This window comes from Caloenas nicobarica, chromosome 3 (assembly GCF_036013445.1).
Source record: "Caloenas nicobarica isolate bCalNic1 chromosome 3, bCalNic1.hap1, whole genome shotgun sequence".
Lineage (NCBI taxonomy): Eukaryota > Metazoa > Chordata > Aves > Columbiformes > Columbidae > Caloenas > Caloenas nicobarica.
The window spans coordinates 31187092-31207631 of NC_088247.1; the positions used below are offsets into that span (position 1 = coordinate 31187092).

A 20540-nucleotide genomic window follows, 5' to 3' on the forward strand; every position below is an offset into this window, starting at 1 on the left:
CTCTAAAATCAAGGCAGAGAGACACCTGCAGAGAACAGTTAATCTCAAATCTGGATTTTCCAAGGGTAATTACACCCTTAATTTAGACAACTGAGGTGCCTCATGTAACATGATTTGCATTCAGGTTTCCCCACACTTGCTGTTTGGTTACATCTACATCAGTTGCATGATTCCCTTGGTGTAAATGAACTGATACAGCTTAAAGCTGGATTTAAACTCACGTTTAAGTTGCTTTTGGTTGATTAACTTTGTGGTGGTCTTCACACTGCAGAAAGACACCAAATCGAATGAGTAATTTTAGTCCTTTGTCCTCGGGTACCTGCAGAAGTGTGCTTGGATATAGGTGGCTTTTTCCTCGGTGCGCTGGGAACGCTCCTCCAGGCCTTTGCCGAGCTCCATCACAGGCGCTCGGGCGTCCCACTGATTTATGGAGAAAAGCTCAGGACCAGGGAGGACTCCGAAGAAGGCTTGCCAGCTTTGCCTTTTGGAACTAGGCGAGTCTAATTTGGCATTCAAACCTAGGTCCTGACTGCAAGAAATACTTCCGTGGGGAAGATAAACCCTGTGTGAGGACAAATGTGTGCCTGATGCAAGCTCTTGCTTTCTGTTATGTATTCCTCTATTTACAGGCATTCTATGGTTAGACTAGCTTTGGGTTTGTTGTTGTTGTGGGTTTTTTTGTTGTAGTTTTTGGGGGTTGGTTGGTTGGTTGGGTTTTTTTACTCCTATCAACAGGCTTAGTTTATTCAGTTTCAGCCTTTTTCCCTAATTTTATTCTCCAGGAGTCAAATTCTCTGTTGAAGTAAATTTTAAAGTTCCCTAAAGATTAGTGGAGTATTTGTAACATATGAACAGATCCTTAAATAACTTCTATTCTAAGTTCTGGGAAATGGAACAATATTGCAATGGGAGAGACAAGCTCAATGTTGCTGATGAATGTCTGAGCAAGTCAGTCCTAAAATAGTTCATGAGTTCCTAGACTTTTTTTTTTTTAAGAATCTGGCCTTGTAGTTTTGATACATGAACCAGAATTACTTCTTCCCAAATAGGTTTGAATGCACATCAACCTATAAATGTTCATACTGAAAGATTTGGATGAATACAATTTATTACACTAAATTTTGTATCTTCATGAATATTTGTATTTTTGGCCTAAGGTAATCTTCCTACTCTAAGTGTTATGATTAAGTACTTTCTTTACTATGCATCGGTCTATGTCAGATACTACAGCTCTAATAATTACAGATATCTGCTGATATAGACATGAACCCTAAATGCATTTGAATAAAATGAAAATATAGCCTCACTAAACAGTTTCAGGATGCCACTTTAAGTTATTAGAACGTAGTTGGTTTCAGCACAATTAGTCAATGACTAATTGGCAAGATTAAGTTAAGTACTCAGTTAAAATAACCAACAGGATATATCTGGATTCCACTTATCAGGAAAGTGAAGAAACCAGAGCAGTTCCTGGCTACTCCAAGCTTCATCAAAATGGCATGTTCATGCTGAATTGCTTGGCCTTACTCCAAAATTAAATTCATCCATCGTGTCCAAACCACATTTGACGTGCCAAAAATAAACAATTGATGTAAATGTTATGCTTGATACACTACACAGCTACATTTGTTTTAAGAACCCTCTGTTTATTTAAATGCTGGCCTTTCCAGGAGTTAGTGTTTGATTTTTCTGTTCCTAGTAAACAGTAAAATTTATTTAAATTGCAGTGCGTAAAGATACAAACAGTCATGCAAACAGTCTGATAGATTTTTCAACTGTCATTTTCTGTTGGTGCACTAATTCCTCAGCTCCAAAAATACATATATACACAGGGTGGCATAGGATGTTGACTTGCAATGTGTATAAGTAAGCAGGCTGCTTTAGAGGGCGTGTAACAGCTAGATTTTTTTTTTTTGCATGTACTTCTGTCTCAGTCCAAATTACAGTCTTTAGATGCTATTGAATTCAGAGTTCTTTTACATCTAAGATCATGACTAGGTAGCTCTAGGCAGACATCAAGCTTGCATAAATCTATAAAATTACTGACTTAAAAGTATAATACTGGTTAAATCCTGCAAATGTTTACTCCTAGATGAAAGGCAAATAAAGTATGTGGATGCAGAGATGCAGATTAAATACACATTTAATTTGAGTTTTCCGATTATTGTGCTTTTTTATTCAGTAATAAATACGAATAAAATACTTGTCACTTAATTATTTCATTTTTATGTTGCTTTTCAGTATTGAAATTGAGCATTAAAATAACATAACAGTAAATAGCTCTGCATGAGCTCAGAATCCTGGATGTTTTAATATAACTGTAGCTACTATGTTGATAAAACTGATGGTCACATAGATCAGTCAGTCTTGCATAGGCAAATTTATAGAAGTTGCGTTCTGAAAATGTGAAACTATTCATAACTGGACCTAGAAGTGGTTTATTGATCATTGTAGTATTCTGGTTTTAAATAAAATTTGGGCAAATTAGCTGGATAGAAAGGACACAACAGTAGGAAACACTGGCTAATACTGAGACTTGTAAATTTTTAAACATATTTGTTACAATTTAAAATGGTATTTTAACTGACATTTCTTGGGCTATCTATGCTTTGTCTTCCTGAAGTTTTAAAAAGCAAGCATAGGATACTCAGCCTTTTGATCTAAAATAAAGTTGCCCTTTAAGCCTGTAGGGCTTATACAGCCTATTTGTATGATCTTAAACTTAGCTGATACCTTTCCTTTGTTCTCCACATTCCTTTTCTAATATTTACATTATCTAAATTTTAAATTAACATATTTCACTGCTTTATAGATGTTTTCAGACTGCGTGCAGGACTGTAGCATATTCATACAAAAAATATTGAGCAAACACCTGTAATTTCCAGCACAGCTGCCCAAAACTTGGCTTTCATCCTTCATCATGTGTAATGCCTTTTCAAGGCATATGCGTACTTCGGTCTAAAACAAGCCACATGATGTTGTTTGACTTAGTTTGGAAAATCACCTCTCAGGTTTTCTCATCCCTAATCAGCTGTTTGACCATGGACTTTTTTTCTTGCACAATACGAAAGCCACCAAATGGCACAAATTTCCTGAGTTACAGGTAGGATGGATTCCATATGAAAGAAAGAAGAGAAAGAAAATTGTCAGAATTTTTTCTTCGTTGTGTGTTTCTTTGTATGCTTCATAAAACAATAGAACATGTAGCAAGCTGTTTGTAGTATGGCAGTACGGTTATATATGTGCGTTTATCTATCTATAGGAAGACAAAGTAAAGTATGCCTTTTGATAGATTAAGGACATATACATTTTGACACTATTAATCTTAACATTGTTTCTCTAAGTCTGGACTAGACTGATGTTTTACTGAGTTCCACAAAACCAGCACTATTTCAGGTTTGGCTAACTTAACTGAATTGTTGTATTAACACTTCAAAGAGTAGTATAAGCACTGAAATGTATTTTTCTGGAATGGTAATGAGTAATTTCCAAATCATAAGATACAGCTATTGACATGTTTGCAACTGGTAAATATAAGCAATATATCATACGTTGATTTATTTATCTTGAAATGTATATATTTTGGATTATAATGTCATTATTGTAAATATGAAACATTACGACCAGATAGCACTAAACATTACAAATAATACAACTCCACATTATTTTTTTGAGATTGGGATTATCAGTGGCATTGGAATTGGAGATAAAGTATGGACTTTTTTTGTTGCTGTTCATTATATTTATTAGTATTTGGTTATTTTAAGGCATGTTACATAGTGTCAAATGTGGAGAAAATGTCTGAGCTAAGACAACTAATACCACAACAGTATAGCAGCAAGTATTCTCTCTGCATCTTTTTGACAGTTATTTTGGCCCCTTTACTGAAAATCTCAGTGCTTCGTAAGTATTCAGAAAAAGACGGAGCAGCGGAGGTTTTATCCTCTGTTCCTCTCCTGTAGAAGAAATGAAGCGACACCCACCTTTTCTGTTGGCTTGTCCACTTAGGAGTGCTTCGTGTGTGTGCATATGCATTTAAATAATTCCTTTTTGATGTAATTTTTGCCCAAGTTCCCTCATTTGAGTGACACTTTAGCCCCAGTTACATCAATGTTAAAATTTCCATTAACTTCCCCATGGCTGCGATTCAGCGTGTTTTGTCTAAGTTCATTATAGTTCAGTCTAATGTATTTAAAAGCATTTATATTTTAATTGCTTCAGTGGAATGCAGTTGTCATGACTGGCAAATCTTGCAGAGTGCAGAAAGGATCAACTGGGAAGGAGCAATGCCATGTAAGGGCTTATACAACCAAATCAAAATACTAAGCTCCACATTCAGTGAGAAATTGCATGGTAAGGGGCATTTCAAATTTATTTCCTTTACAAAACAATGTTTTCAAGCAGAATACTGCTGCTTTGAAAGAGTTTTGTCAAAGTTTACAGCTTCATTCCTGCATATGCATTGTCAGAAGCCAACACAAATTAAAACTGTTGGTCTAACGAGATGGAGACAAATCTGTGAGCACCACACAGATGAGTGAATTACGCTACTTGGCTGGTTTGGATATCTTACCATGCCAAAAAAAGAAACAAAGGTTGATACTGAGTGTCAGCAATGAGGCAAATTTTTCTAGAAAAAAATAAGTCTGTCCCTTTGCCCCTTGATTCTCTCACCTTTTTCCCCTGCATCTCGCCTGCAAGTGTAGTTGTAGTAAAAGCTGTTCAGTGGAGCGGTTCACCCGTGGTGCAGGAGATGGAATGTGCTCTGCATGTCTGTGCTAAGTATGGTTTCAAACTTAACTTTTTACCGCTTCTTGATGTATTTGCCTTGGCTCTTGCCTGAACCTGGGTCTCATCCTGTCTTCTGTGTGTCAGTAAGAGTTTTAGCCAGACTCTGAGATAGCTGGAAAACTGTTGCTGCAAAGATAACATGAGATATTATCCATTTTCTGCAGGTGCTTCAGCTCATGTCATCAGTTTTTCTAGTACTTCTGCAGTACAAGGAAGAAGAGATGATACATGTTTTCTCTGGAGTGCACCAGTAACTGCTGGTGAACAAGAGTGCAGGTGGTTGGGATTTTGAAGCCCTTTATGATAACAGAGATGTTCTGTCAGTTGTGGTTTTGCTTCTTAATTTGCAGGAGGCAGAGAGAGAAGCTGTTTTTTTGGCTCCTGGCAGGAGTTTGTAAACAGTAAAGTTTCCCTTGTTCCCAATTTTCATGTCACTAGACATTGAAGACTGTATTCATTAATGTGAACTGTGTTGTCCATAAATACGTATGGTGGCAGTCCCTAAAGCTGAGGTCCTCAACTAGTATAAATCGCTCTAATTCCTTTGATTTATGTGAACTCACATAATCCTGTTTAGTTAAAGGTCTGGGCCAAGTACAGGAAGTGTACATGTTAGCCAAGGAAGGCTGTAGTGGTTTCTAATTCTTCTACTTGCTGCAATGTTTGTTGAAGTTGACTTGGTTCAAATGAGGTATTTTTAATTTTCTATTTGGAGTGTCAATATCTTGGTAAGTGGCACAACATCCTTGGTTTAGGGGTTATGTTTCATTATTGCTTCAAAGGAAATGAAGACCCGGGTTGGATCTGGACTTTTGAGCAATACTGAAACTTCCAGGGACAGAAATATTTCTTTAAAGGTTGAACAGATTGTATGTGCAAAGTGTTATTCAATTAAAATGTTCAGCTAATTCAGAACTTATATTCATTGAGATTAATAAGACTGTGTATATTCACGTAACACAGCTGAATCCAGATATTTAGGGTGTGTAAAATGAAGTAAAACAAAAAGATTTTAATAATTTTGTAGCTTGAAAGAGCAATGAGAAATGCAGTTCTTTTCAAATAAAAAATGATAATGCCTTTCACTAGGAGCAGAGCTTTTACAAAGGGTCTTTCAACCGAGGATCTCACAAATCTGCTTGAAACACTGAATTGGCACTCAACACTGAAGCCTTTATCAAGTGAACAGTCTGAAGGCGAAGCGAGTGAGTGCTCCGATGATTTGTCAGCTGTGGGACTGGGCTCTCACGCCTCGCCCTGCAAGGTAGGGCAGCTTTACTTTCTATAATTTACAGAATGAGCAAGCGAGAAGTGTGACTTTCCTAAAGTTACACCACAAATCTCTCGCAAAGCTGTGGAATAAAACACCCTGGCAGACATGTACGTAAGCTGCAATTTCATCGTTCTCTTGTGATTCTAAGTTGGGAAGAACAACAACTGTTTTGAAATTTAAACCAGAAAGATAATCATGCCTTTCCCTGTGATTTCTTGATTATCCTGGCTAGTTACCTTGGTTGAAATGAGGAAACAATTTTCAAAATCTGTTGTGGAGGAGACAGGGAAGCAAAAAGCTAACCCTATGAATTTTCTGACTGGAAGACCAATAGAGATAAATTGATGTTAAGCTAATAAATTTTCATGTAATAGTCACCACTTTTTTTCCCCTGTCACAATGATTCTATCACAAAAAGATAAAATATGTCTTGTATATATAGGAGAAATGTTTAATTAAAGCCCTACTCTCTCTCTCCTGTGTATCTATTTCTAGTCATTTTACTTTTATCCATCCTTTTATCTGGTTTACATCTTTAAAATGCAATATAGAAAACTGCCACAAACACACTTGGAGAACCTGAGAAAAGTACAGTTTAACCCATTCAGTTGAGAGCCCGTGGCAGTCCTCAATCTCACCATTTCATCACAGACAGATGATATTACAGTGGAAGAACGCTCAGGTTTGTAAATGATAGATTTTAAAAGGCAAAACAAATGTCCGTAATTGGCTGTGCTTTGCAGCATCAGTGCCATAAATAGGTGCACTTTTTCGGTTACTTGGGTGGCTGATTTTTAAATTTATTATAAAGTATATAAAATTAATGATGTATGCTTACACTCAAGTGATAAAAGCCAGTTTCTGCTGGTGTGCTAATGTACGTAATTGGTTCTTTACAACTAGAAACCAGATACTCTTTCATTCATGCATTCATACTCTGGCAGTTTAATTTATGGAATGGTGGGGGGTTTTTTGGAGGGTAGGGAGAGGAAAAAAAAAAAATTCTTACATTGTTACTGGACTTGTGCTGTACGAGATGATTATGTAAAATCTGTGTCTGGGTGGCTGTCCGTCCTTTCTTGCAGAGTATTCTGTGCTCACTGAGTGGGAGGGTCACTCTGTGTGAGACTAATAAGGACAGAGCTGCATCCCCCTCTACCACTCTTTGGAGACTCACTCCAGCAACTGCTCAGCGCTACAGCAGCTCTGTACAGGCACTTTCAGTGCTTCTGGGGGACATAGTAAAACAAAAATTAAAGGTAAGCAACTCATCATGTGTAGTCGGTTGTCTAAACATCTCACATGTGCACACACTACAATATTCCTGTTTTGCGTTTGTCTTTTTGTTTTTCGAAATTGCTAGCTAAGTTCATTACTGATTTTGCCAATGTTAACTGTGTCCTATATAATGTACACGGTGAGCTTCTAATGTAGTATAATCAGCCTAAGCTATAGGATTCTGCTTATGATTGTGTAAATGCATTGTGTATGTTTGTGGGTGACTATAGGTATGAGAACAGTCCTACTAAATCTGCAGTAATTTACAAACCTGATTAAACTGTTGCAAATTGCCACAATGTTGAACGTACTTATTATTTGTATGCGTATATTTCCATCTAAAAATCTGTCTGTTGGCGTGTGACATTCGAATTGGTATGTGTATCGAGTGGCCTACATCCTTCAGGTGCAACATACCTGTGAGCAGCGGCGGGTTGGGCAGCACAGCAAACGCTCTCCAGGAGGGGGGAACCCGCCCGGTTCAGCAGCGCTCGGCAGAACCCCGGGGGTGCCGAGCCGGAGGCGCATGTCCCGCCGCGCCTGTCCCGCAGCGCACCCCGCGGCGGGCGGGCAGCGCCTCCCCGTGCGGCCCCGCTCACCTGTTGGGCCGCTGCAGGTGCCGCCGGGGCTGCCCCGCTGCCGCCCCAGCGCAGCCCCTCGGCGGCGGCCCGGCGGCAGAGGGCTCCCTCGCCCGCGGCGGCTGAGCGGCCCCGCTCGCAGGCGCCGCCGGCCCGAGCGGGCTCCCGGCCCCGCTCCGCCCCGGGGCCGCGGAGGAAGCGGCGGAGGGCGCCTGCCCCCTCGCTCGACTCGCCAGGGGCCAGCCGCTCCCCAGCACCGCAGGCAGGTTCCGAAGAGCGGGGCGGCGGGAAGGAACCCGGGGCCGGGGGCCGGGAGCGAGAAGCCGCGGGGAGAGCGGGGCGAGGGCGCTGCTCCGCTCCCAGCCCGGCCGACCGAGCTGCCCGCTCGCCTTGCTGCCTGCTCACCCGCCCAGTGGTTTAAACCCTCCCTCTAGCAAACCCAACTCTGGCCAAGAGAAATTAAACTCCCGGTAGCGCCGTGTTACAGCGGGAGCTGCCGGGGCTGGGGTCGCTCCCGCCCCAGAGGCTCCGGTGCGCCGGTTGTGGAGGGAGCGGAGCCTCCCGGAGCGGTCGGCGGGGAGGACCCGAGCCCGGCGGGGTGGCGGCATCAGGGATTTAATTGGCAAGAGCCCTTCAGAAAATGAGACCTCTGGCGCGGCAGCTCTAGTGAATTTCTGATGCCTCCTTGTAAAGCAGGTGCAGGAAATTAAATGATAATGTTATTTGAACATCTATTCACTTTGCTGCCGTTGGGGAGGTTGGAAAAGTTAATGATGATGTAGTTGCTGTCAGTACATGTGACTGACAGAATAGCTCTGGTGATGAATAACGTTCCTTGTAAAAGTAATTATAAAAATTGCATTTTAGGTATATGATTTTTTTTCAGAAAATGTGATTAGTAAAATATTTGTTGTTTTCTGTGTTTCATTAAATTCACATTGCAGTCGCCTTAGAAGAAAAGCTGATCCTGTCTTTAGAGGACAAAAGAGATGTTATTGAAGCCGGACGGTAGCATTGTGAGATTTTAACTATGAACTCAGTACAGGCTACTCTAGACGCTTGACTATTTTGCAAAGCAGAGAAATATTATATTTTGGTTTCTTTGCCCTTAAACAACTGTATGTTGTCCTTGTTCGATTTGAAGACTACTTCAGCAGTCACTGGCTGTGCTCCTTTAAACAGGTAAATTATACCCCTTGTGTGTGACTAGCGACTTCCTCTTTACAGCTAAGAAATTCTTGTCTGTAGTTTTCTGATTGGGTGAGGGGGAAAGAATAAGAAGATATTGTTCTGAATATGATTATTTTTTGTTTCAGATTTGTAGCTGATTGTTCACATGTGTCCAGGGGGAGATGAAGTACATTGGATCCTGCATAGTTTGGCTTTGTATGGCAGTCTTCCTCCTCCTTCCTGTTTCTACTTCTGTGGCCGTCAGTGACCAGACAGGTATGTCCATTTTTCTTGCCCGTCACGAACCAAAGGCATAAACCTCAGTACTGAACAAATTTGAACAAATAATGACAGTACATTGAAAATAAGCAGTATGAACAACTAAAATTATTCAAGATTTTTTGATTTTTTTTTTTTTTAAGTCTTAAGTTTGCAGCAGTTCCAAAACAGCCTTTCTGTTTCCTGTGCTTTGAAGATTCATGTTTGGAAGCAGTTGTAGTTCCTATGAGTTTTGGGTTGTACTTTTTGAATTTACCGTACAAGACAAGATTCTAAATCAGAGCTTCCAAAACTTTTGTGAGCAAAATCATGTGGCTTTATTAGAGCAGACCAGTGATCACATTGACCTAAACAACCTAATGCTCATGTTAACCTCACCTAAACTTAATCCCCAGACCAGGTCATACATTGCGCAGATATAAAGATAGACAAAGCCCAAAAAGACAAGGGAAAGGAATATAGTAATATTGTTAAAAGTAAAAGCTGTTACCCATCTTCTGCAAATTTTCTTGTACTTCTCTGTTTTCTTCTCTCTCTTACTGTCACATGTTATCAAGCTCTCTCACTTAAACTCTACATTGAGACTCCAGAGTGTGATAAATTCTGTCTTAAAGGCACGTCACATGTGCGTGTAGAATATGGAAGTGTCAGTTTTCCAGAATTGCTCAGCCTCAGCACATACTTCAACTTTCTAGAATTTTCCTACAATTATTAGCAAGAAGAACATGCTTGTTGGTTGCTATTTAGATATAAATAAAGACTCATTTTTCATTAATTTTTTTTAGAAAATTAAACTTATTTTTAGTAATGCTGTTTTTCCAGAAACCTCATGAAAGATAATAGAATTTATATATATACAACTTTGGATCTCCATAACTCATTTAAAACTCATGCCCAAGAAATTTAAAAAGTCAATGACGAGGATAATAATACTTTTACTACTTCTGGAAACAATAAATAGTAATATTTAATAAATACCAAGCATAATGTGTGGGCTCTAAGTTAAGAATAATGCTTTGTGAAGAGTCTGAATTTAAGTCAGACTTTTTTGCCTTATATTTTTAGGGCAGCAAGGCTAATTGCTCTACTCATGAATTATTCTTAACCCCTGTGCAAGAGTGAGCCTGCATCATAGCTGTGCAATCATTCTCTTCAGCTGTCTGAAAGAAGCAAAATATGTTGTCTTCTCTGTTAATGCTGGCTGGTGAACTGTAGATGGGCAGTTTTAAAAGTGCTTAAAGGGTATGAGTGCAGAAGGTTCCCTAATAATATAAATGAATATATGTAAACTTGAAAAATTTTAAAACAAAATGCCAGAAAGTCTCTTTTATTTTTTTTTTCCTAATAAAATGATGTCTTAGTAAAAGGTAGATCAGTCATAGAAGAATGTGACAGATACACTGTTTCATAGACGCTCAGTATATCAGAACTGTACATTATGTTACGAGTTTGTGGCTAGGCAGCCAGTTTTTCTTGAACTGATTGCCACAAATGGATCAAATAGTGGTCAAACTGAAGTGCTGGGAAGAAGAGGAGACTCTAAACCTCTCCCAGGAATAACTGACGGTGTGCAGTTGAGAGAGGCTTCTGCAGTTTTAGGTGATTCAGACAGATGGTGAGGAATAACAAGTAGAGAGCTGCCAGCTTGAGCAGCTCTGCCAACAGCAGGGAATAGGCTCAGAGTGAAACCTCAAGTTGATAACAGGAAAGAGACTCTTCTGGAGACTGAAGGGATGGTTATCATCCAAAAAAGAAATACAAGTCATAGTCCAGAAGGCAGGAGCTGAGAAGGAACGGACCCTGTGACAGTGCAGCATTAAGTGGTACGAGTGTGTCTGCAAGACTTGTGTTAATCTGCCCCATTCAGCTGAACCAAGTACTTGGTGTTGAAAAGTTGTGTCATTCTAGTTTGATAATTTCTATGCAAATGGATGTGTTATGAATTGGAAATATGCTCACTTCAAGAGAGAAACATCTAACCTCTTTTACATATATATATAATTATTACTATTATTTTTCTCTTTCATTAACTGTCTCTCTTGGGCCTTTGTTCTCTCCCATGTACCATTTCTGTTTGGATCAGCATCTGTCCTTCAGGATCTGCCTAGGCAATCCTTTTGGTTTTCTTCCTCCAACAACATATGCATAGCACTTATTTCTCACTGTGCTAATATGAAAGCTTTTCCAGCAAAGCTCATTTAGATAGGATCTTGGATTATTGCGTTTACATCCTGAAATTTCTCACCTGATCTAATGGAGTCTAAAGGAATGGCCTTCAAATGCAGGGAGAAATGTAAATTAAAGTTAATTTGAAGGGAGGCAGAGGGAAAAGGTGTGTTAAAGGAAGGAAATCTCTTGTGCAAGAAAAAGGATTAACTTCTGTGCCTATGTAGGGCACAGCTTTCTGAGCTGGCATTCTGAATATACTTTGGGACTTATTCATTGGGTCAATATAGTAAAAAATAAATACCAGTATGGGAAAAAAATGTCAGAGAGTGACAGAGTACGCTGGGTCTTCTCGGAACAATCCTCCTCAGGCTCTGAACGTGTGCCAGTAACCATTAGGTTCACATCAAGGATTTCTTTCAGTTGTCACTCGTCCAGAAGTTTTGATGTGCTAATCATACATCAGAAGGAAGCACTCACTTCTAGTGACAGAATGTAGCAAATCTGAAGGAGAGAGTTCAGGAGTTCTCTGCAATCATGTTTTTGATCTGACTTTGAGAATATTTTCTTCGTGTTGTCAACTTACATTGTTTTATTATTGTGGACATTTGATTTTGGAGCTTGGACGCGAACTCTTTCTGTAGTGACACATGACGTTTTCTAATTTGATCATTCCTGAATTCTTCATATTAAGAATATTAATATTTTGTCTCATTCCCAGATCACTGCTGCTTTTTCAGCTTTCTTGTACAATTACTGTTTTTCAGTGTCACTTGCTAACCCATGAAAAATGTACTATAAACAACATCCTGGGACTATTGGGCATGGTGAATTTCCATTGCCTTTTGACATGGAACGTGTTGTGAAAAATAATTGCTCTAGATTGTGATTTTAGATAGGCACTTTAACCCAAGTACAGTGAGTTGTTTCAAGTGCACAAATCAGTTCAGCTTTTTGATTTTCATGTTTTAATACAGCTAGATACTTATAAAAATCAAGATAATGACTCTATAGTAACTCTCATATACAATGTGTTCATATTCTTAATATTTAATTCTGAATATTTAAGGTTGAAACCACAAACTATTGTTAGCATTGCAGTGTTTAAACAACCTTGCCACCCTTGGATTCCTTGACTTGTAGTTAAATACTAAGTCTTGGGCAGTGAAGAAGGAGCTTTAGGTATCTATAAGGATGTGGTTCATGAAAGCCTGCACAGTGTAGAAGGCCACTTCAGCTAGTGAGTAAGTAGTATGTAAGATAACAGAGACCCTCAGACCATAAAGGGGGAACAATCTCAGTTACACACATTCTCACTGTGTGAAGCCTGTGAACTTGGTCAGCCTTTTTTTTTTTTTTTTTTCATGGGATGGTAAAAAGAGGAAAAAAACATATTCACCTGGGATATGAGGTCCTGTTTTTCACTACCTACTCTTCCTTATGGGAGAACCCAGTTCTCCAGGGTCTAACATGAACTTCCTAATACTTGAACTTAATTGGTACGGGTTTCTTATTCCCACCCACCAAAGCTGAGCTGTTAACGTTATTTATGTAACCACCTAAATAGTCAGCAGACTTGGAGTTGACTTCTTTCCTGTATCAACAAAATTGTAGATTCAGTCTCTTTCATTTCTCTTCCCACCTTTGTATTAATTAATACGTGTACTGTAATGTAATACAACGTGGCTAACAGAGTAAAAAAGGAAAGAAAAAAAAAAAATCACATCTGATTTTCTGGTACCTCCATACATGAAGCTACAGGTATGTAGGAAATCTCTATTCTTGACCCTGTCTGAAAGCAGGCCAGCTGAGTCTGCTTCCCTTCAGTACAAATACTTTTGAGGTGGACTCGTTGGATGCTAGTGCTGACATTTGTGGGTATCTCGCACACTCTGAAGAGGTTCCCTATGCCTATATGTTTATGAAGCCTGATCCAGTAAGAGCGTGAAACAAATCCTAGTTAATATTGGTTTCTGCCTGAAGCTTGAGTCCTACATAGGAAGTGTGTATATGTTAGGTGGGGCTTTGCTGTTCGGCCACATTCATTTGGCCAGTCGTGCTTACTGATGGAAACTTCAGTCTCCTTGCGATGTGCACGTCGGTGTTGTTAGATGGCAGCTGAAAACTTCACCTGAACAGAAAGTTTAATTATAAAGCAGAAGATAAGTACTTGTAATGTGAATCTAGCCATTGCAGGTTACACTTGATCTGGAGGATCCACAAGTGCTTATTGGGAGCTACAGTTCCCTGTCAGGAAGTGCACACGAGAGAATTCTGTAAGAGTGAGACTGAAGCATGCGATGGAGTCTCCTCTGTCCTCCTTTGCACGGAAAGGAAAACCAGGCACAAGGGCTAGATGGAAGCTGCAGTGTGCTCCAACAGGTGCCCTGGTCATTCCAGGAATTCAGAACATGCCACTGCATGTTGCAGCAGATAAGTCTAGATGCAACGCCATTGCCTTCATGCTTTTGCGTAATGCTATTAGAAAAGAAAAAAATGCCTTACTAGCATCTCATTGGAGAGACAGAAGATCAGTGATCTGTGATATACCTTATTGATTTGCATAAATACATGTTTTATAATAATAAGCTCCTATGTAGAACTCATTGATTTCTAAATATTAAGGTCTGTAAGTTGTTCTATGGATAGGTGATCTCATTAATTGACAGGTGTGTTAACTTTAGCTTTGACATCACTATTTTAATATGAATTGTGGACTTCAATCATGTGCAGAGCAATCTAGTCTATAAATATAAGCTTGTTCTTTTTACTACTTTATTATTTTTATAGTTGTGTATTCTAACAGGGCGGGTAGGTGCATGGTTTCCATGCTTGGATTAGCATTAAGAGTTTGTCTTGCTCTTTTTCTTTCCTCAATATCTTCATAAAGATCTTCAAATTCAACAACCCACAGGCTGAATGCATAAACTCTCTGTTTTGTCTCAGGCCAAAGGAAATTTAAAGATCTGCCAGCCGTATTAAAAAAAGTCTTGGAAAAGGCTAACTTTTTGACTGTATGAACTGTAACTGTAGAAAGAATTTTCATCAGGCATTAGCAATGAAAGTTGTCAGTCTTGGTATGGAGAGGTTTTAGTTTTAATGTTTTAGAGTTTTACCTTAGCTCTCTGTTAAAAAGAATAACATTGGGCTAAAGGAGTGCATCAGCAGCATGAGATACAAGATTCACAGTAACCCTTTCAGTTCTTTTGGGGATATGGTATACAATGAAATAAGTAACACTTACATGGCATGTCTGTGCTGTGACTGTTGTGCCACTGATAAAAATAGGTCCACAGTCCAGTCTATGGCATGTGAGGAATCGTTGCTATCATCTGGATAACATAGAAATTAAGGCTCGAGTCTTTATTTGGACTTAGAAGTAAGTGGCTGAAGGAAATAAGCTAAAGCTCTCTAGTCTTTCACCACTGAGCCCTCATGTAAGTTAATGCTAAAAAAACACAAGCAACCAGTTGTGCTCCAGGTTTTCTAGAGCTTACCACAGCTGTTCAAGCTAGAATCAGCAGTAAGTCGTATCTGGCTACTCTTATTATAAGTACTGTAAAGTAATCTAAACAAAAGGTAATCTGCCCCACAGTGTGCATATATATATATATATATATATATATATATATATATAACCTTGATTAGAAAACACATAGATTTATGGAAAACATTAGTCAGTCTATGTGTGACATGCTATTGTGGCTTCAGCCAGAACAGGCTTCTGTTACCCCAATATATTTTTTGTAATTTTACCTGTGTAAATCTACCATAACCACATTCATTGTTCTGGAGTGGCTACAGATGAAAGTCTATAGTCTAATAATCTGTGTAACTGATTGAAGACTGAGATTTGTAGATTAAAGGGTATCCAGGGTGAGCCTGTTTCTGTCCTGTAGTGTGTGTGTGTCTATCATATGGTGTATTGAAATTGCTATGTTAGTATTTAATTCCAGTGAACACTTTTCACACTACCTAAAACTCTGCAAAACAAAAATGACAAAATATCACATTTCGGTTTCAGAGATTTCAACATGAATGTTCTTTATAGTTGTTTATCTTTTCTGGGGAAAGGGAATATGCAGTGGGAATTGCTGCTGTTTCTAATGCATATGTTTAATCTCATTTGTCATGAAACTTTATGGCTATCTACCTGCGTAGGTAAATGTATGTATATACCCATAGTTATGTATATATATGAAGGAAACAAAGAAAACATTGGTTTAGCGCCTTAGAAATAAATCAATTTACAATTGATGTTGCTTGTAATTGTATACTGCAATTGAGATGTAAAGGACGTGGAACTTGATGAATCTTACCAAAAAATGTCTTCTATCTGGTCTGTTCTTTACACAGTTGACATAGTTTTCATTAACCATGTTGTAAGGAGACATCTTTATATCTGTATTATATAATTTAGTTTCACTTTTACTGGTTGTTTCCAATTAGTCATTCTTAATCTAGATCAAATACTGTAACACATTTAATAGAGTTGAAGACTTTTGAAAGATAATATGCTTTCTACATTACCACAGAATGAATGCCAAATTTCACATGTTTTAAGATTACAAATATAGCTATTTTGAATGCCAACTTGCCCTCTCAATGCTCTTGAAAATCTTTAAATATAGATGATTTCCAGGTTAGTGGTAGGACATGCCTTCTTACATTTTTTCATTGAACTGACACTTCAGAAAACCCCTCAAGCTTCACTGTTCAGCGGCTTCAGATGTACTTTGGCCATCTTTTTAGTTGTGTCAGCTCAACATGGAGCTCTGTGCTCGATAAGTGCATCGGCCAAATCCTGCTCGTCATCTTCCGTTTGAGAGTTTTATTAGGGCTTAGCACGGCTATTTGCAAAGTTTAAAGAGTGAGATCTATTTCTGACCCATGCACATAAGTGACATTTCTCTGTATTTTCTTCTTAAAAGTGTGTATTCCTCTGTGTGTGTGTATATATATATACGAAGAAGAAAGGTCTTTATTATTCAAAAAAGATACTGCATATTAATAATACATTGTTCGATCTACGTGTTCAGTTAGATTTAACCTTAGAATTTACCACGTTCCAGATTTTAGAACATTTTGCTTGTTTACCTACTTTGATTCAGACTTAATCCCCTGTAAAGCTGCTTAATTCAACCAGTTTTTCAAAATATAAACATTGCTTACATTGTTTATTATATGATATGATTATATCCTTGTTAATCCACATTTTGAAATTGCTGTTAACTGAAGTAACAATAGACTATTGTGATGGTAATCAAGCATTTATGCTTTATTGTTTCATGTTTGTTAATGGGGGAATAAGAGATTTTTATAGTAATATAGCTGGAAATACAAAAAACTTAGAGCAGATGTTATGCTTTTTATAGTATTGTAGATGGAAAGAGCTTTGTAAGAATTTAGTGTATTTCTTCTGGTTATATTGTTCATGTGAGCTTTAATCATAAACATCTGAATTAAAATGTGATAAGATTTGTATCTGCTTATATTATAAGAAGTTTAGTGTGAAATCTGAAATATTGCTCTTATTTAAATTTTGTAATTTGGTATATTGCTGTTTTTCTTATCCTAAAGAAACAAAAAGAAACATTCCTGTTAATATTACTATCGCTGTCATGATAGTTTGTTCTGATTCATTTTTGTTTGATAGAATTTTATGATAGATATGAAACTGTATTCTCTTGAAGGTGCCATGTGTCCTTTAATGAAAACAGTTGTCCGTCATCTCAAACAAATCAGCAGAGACAGTCTTGGTGTTTCAGGTAAATGACTACATTAATACAGGTATCTAAATTAATTGGTTAATAGTGGATGTAATCGTAGTCGGACTAAAGCTGGCCTTAAACCTGAAAGGACAGTACAGAATGCCACCCCCATGCTCCGAAAGCAGCTGTTGTTTTTAGGAAAGTGCGGTTAAAATCAGAATGTGGTGTTCTTGGAAAGTATCGGTTCAGATTCTGCAGCCACACTCATTTCCATTGTTTTTCCCAAACATCCTGCATTCTTATCAGTTCAGAGGATAAAGGGGAATAACTAATGCATTTCTCAGGCTGCAAAGTCATCTACTGAGTGAATTTTGCACTGATAATTTCTCTGTCAATAAAAGGAATATTGGAAATTTCTCTGACTTCAGGCACTGGTTTTCAAAATAGCTTGTCAGTCTGTACTCTAGAAAGTGACCAAGCATGCTAAATGTCAGCATTTACCTCCATTTTTTAAATTCCATTAAAGAAACTAAATAATTGTATTCTATTTCACAGGATTTGATCTGGCAGAAAGCTTTTCTTTGAGGCAAACATCTTGTGGAGGGGAAAAAATCTGTTTTAAACTGGGAAGCGCACCTCTCGTCAGAGACACAAAGTAAGTGGAATACTACATTCATTATAAGTCTTTACAAGACGGAGCTCAGACTAAATGCTGCTAATGAACTGAAACACTGAGCAGTGTATCCAAAGGATGCCGCAGAAAGACAAGTATGTTTGTTTTCAGGCATTTTCATCTGTAACAGTTTTTTCTTCAGGAAGCATTTTGCTTTTCTTCTGGAATCTGGAAGTATCTAAGTACAAAGTTAATTGTGAATCTCTCTTTCTCAAATTGTGATGCTGATATTGAAAACTCTACTGTTTATACATAAATATTTATAAAACAAAGGAAACAAAGACATTTCATGGTATGACAAGAAGTGTTATACTAATCTCTCAGTGAAATTGGCTGTCCTCTCTCACATTGCTGCTGACAGGATTAATAGGAGAGAAGGAGTCACTATTTCCTTAAACGCTGTATTTTCATGATTTTTTATTTTTTTATGGAATTGGCATCCTGCCTTTGAGCAGCAACAGAATGGTGGATACTCAGTGTAGAGGCGAAACTAGTCAGCATCCTATTCCCACACAGGTGGGATGAAAAGCAGAGACTGCCTGAAAAATCAAAAGGAAGGTGAAGGAGAATAAGGCACAATGGGATTGGATGGATTTAAGTTTGCACGGGGATAAGGAAATGGCAAGAAGCAGTTAGGAATGTAGTTTCAAGTTCCCTGTGCTCAGTGGAGAGAGGATCATCTCAGAGCTTCTTGGTCGAGATGTGCTCCAGGTCATGGGACTGTGGTTTCTGTACAGCGTGTTCCTCTGGTGACGAGGGAAGCAACTGTCTTCCCGTGTCTTCAGGTTGGACATTCTCTGTTGCAAGAGGTTTGGCTCCAGCTTGCCTGGGAAAAAGTACACCCGGCCCTCGGAATTCCCCTTTGGGTGGATGCTGGGCAGGGCCGAGAGGGGCTGGGGGAGGTGTGAGGCCAGGGGAGAGGGAGAAGAGAGGAATCGGAGGCACCCAGACACCAAACAAAGTGATCTTTGGGACAGGAGAACAATTAAAGAAATAGGGGCTAAATATTCTAGAGTTCTAGACAGATTCTAAGTTTTTTCTGAGATATTAGATCGTGTAAGTGCTAATTTTTTATGCTTGTGTAATTCTGCAAAGTTAAACAAGGTAATATCTGTCTTTTTTTTTTTTTAAACATCTTGAACATTTGCTATTGAAGGAAAAATTACTAAATAAAATTACTTAACACAGCGAGCACTCTAGTTGTATTAGAGCCTTCCCAGTATTATGAAGACTGTCTTTAGAACAGGAACAGGTAAAATTAGGTACCACCCATACATGTCTGTACTAAAAATATTTTGAAAGCTTATCAGTAAGAAAACTTTTAAAAAATTCTGCTATTATTTTTACAGTTTATTCAATGGAGGGGGATTTGAGGAAAATGTGAGACTACAGAAGAGTAGAAAATCAAGGCAATATCAAAAAATGTGGGGCAATTTTCCTTTAGGAATTAAAAAGCTAAGTATTGCTTTGTGTACAATAGAACGCATGTTGCAAGCTGACTTGTTTTATTCTGAAACTGTAAGAAAATCCATGGCAAAAATGGAGTGAGAGAAGCTAAAAATTGGAAAAGGGTGAATTATTTAAAATTCCTATTACTTTGAGGGAAAAATCACGATTGGTAAGGATTGATTTCTGAGAATTTGATATTTTTGGAAGAGTCTGACAGGTGATTTCGAGGTTGAAAAATGTCAGCCTTTTTTCTTAGCTTTTAGTAGGCCTGAATACTAATGTATATGCCTTATTTTTTCTAAAACGGCTTATTAGTGAAGGCAGAGAAAATAAGGAATTCATGTCATGGCTGATAGCTGTGGCTTAGCAAAACCTTAACTCTTAATGGGTGCAAGGAAAATACTCTAGAAAGACAGATTATTTTCCTTTTTTTTGTTGTTTTTTAACTTTATGAGGTGGGAGAGAAATCGAACAGATTTTTTCTATATTTTATGTGTTCGGCTTTTTGGAGAGAGGATGACTCCGAGACAAAAAAGGCTAGTTTTTCTTCATTTTCAGGCTAACTTGGGCAAGGGATAAAGAATTTCAGTAAAGGGTAAACCTGAAAGACAGGTGATTTGGCTTTAATGGTCTCTTGCTTCTCACATTCCTCTCCCTCCCTGTTGTTTTCTTCTATGTGTCCTCATTAAATAAAAAATAAAGAGAAAATCTTTCCAGATTCCTCTAAAAGTATGCATATCCAATGGATGAAAACTTTAGCTGGATGAAGCAACTGAGATGATTGTTAATAAAATGGGTAACAGTGCTAATATATGAATAAAGTTAGGCTGAAAATTAATATTGCATTATTGATGTTAACAAGGTAAGCTTTTCTGTCAGCTTGCTGTGAGAGTAAATGGAACCTCTTACATACATCTCCCTGAACAAAAGAAGGGTATTTTCAATAACATTCGAGCATTGTAGAATTTCTGTTAACTCCTAGTTCTTCACGGCAATAGCTTTCCTCATGCTTTTTTAACCTTTCTTCAGAGAGAAATGCATGTCATAATTAAGAATATAATATAATTTACTTTTTTAGTCAATATGTTGAACATTTAATAGCTTTCTGTTGTTGAGATAACACTTCTGACAAGATTTTTTTAAATTATTTGTTTAAAGTATTTTTTATAGTC

At 38.1% G+C, this 20540-nt stretch overlaps 1 protein-coding gene across 1 annotated transcript in view; it reads left to right on the plus strand.

Moving 5' to 3' along the window:
- The first annotated feature begins 9272 nt into the window (after positions 1–9272).
- COL19A1 (collagen type XIX alpha 1 chain) overlaps positions 9273–20540 on the plus strand; it is a 186104-nt gene continuing 174836 nt past the window's right edge. Inside the window, exons 1-3 of the mRNA XM_065632140.1 lie at positions 9273–9366; positions 17229–17303; positions 17802–17901. Of these exons, the coding sequence (XP_065488212.1) occupies positions 9273–9366; positions 17229–17303; positions 17802–17901 (269 nt within the window). The remainder of the gene's footprint in view (positions 9367–17228; positions 17304–17801; positions 17902–20540) is intronic.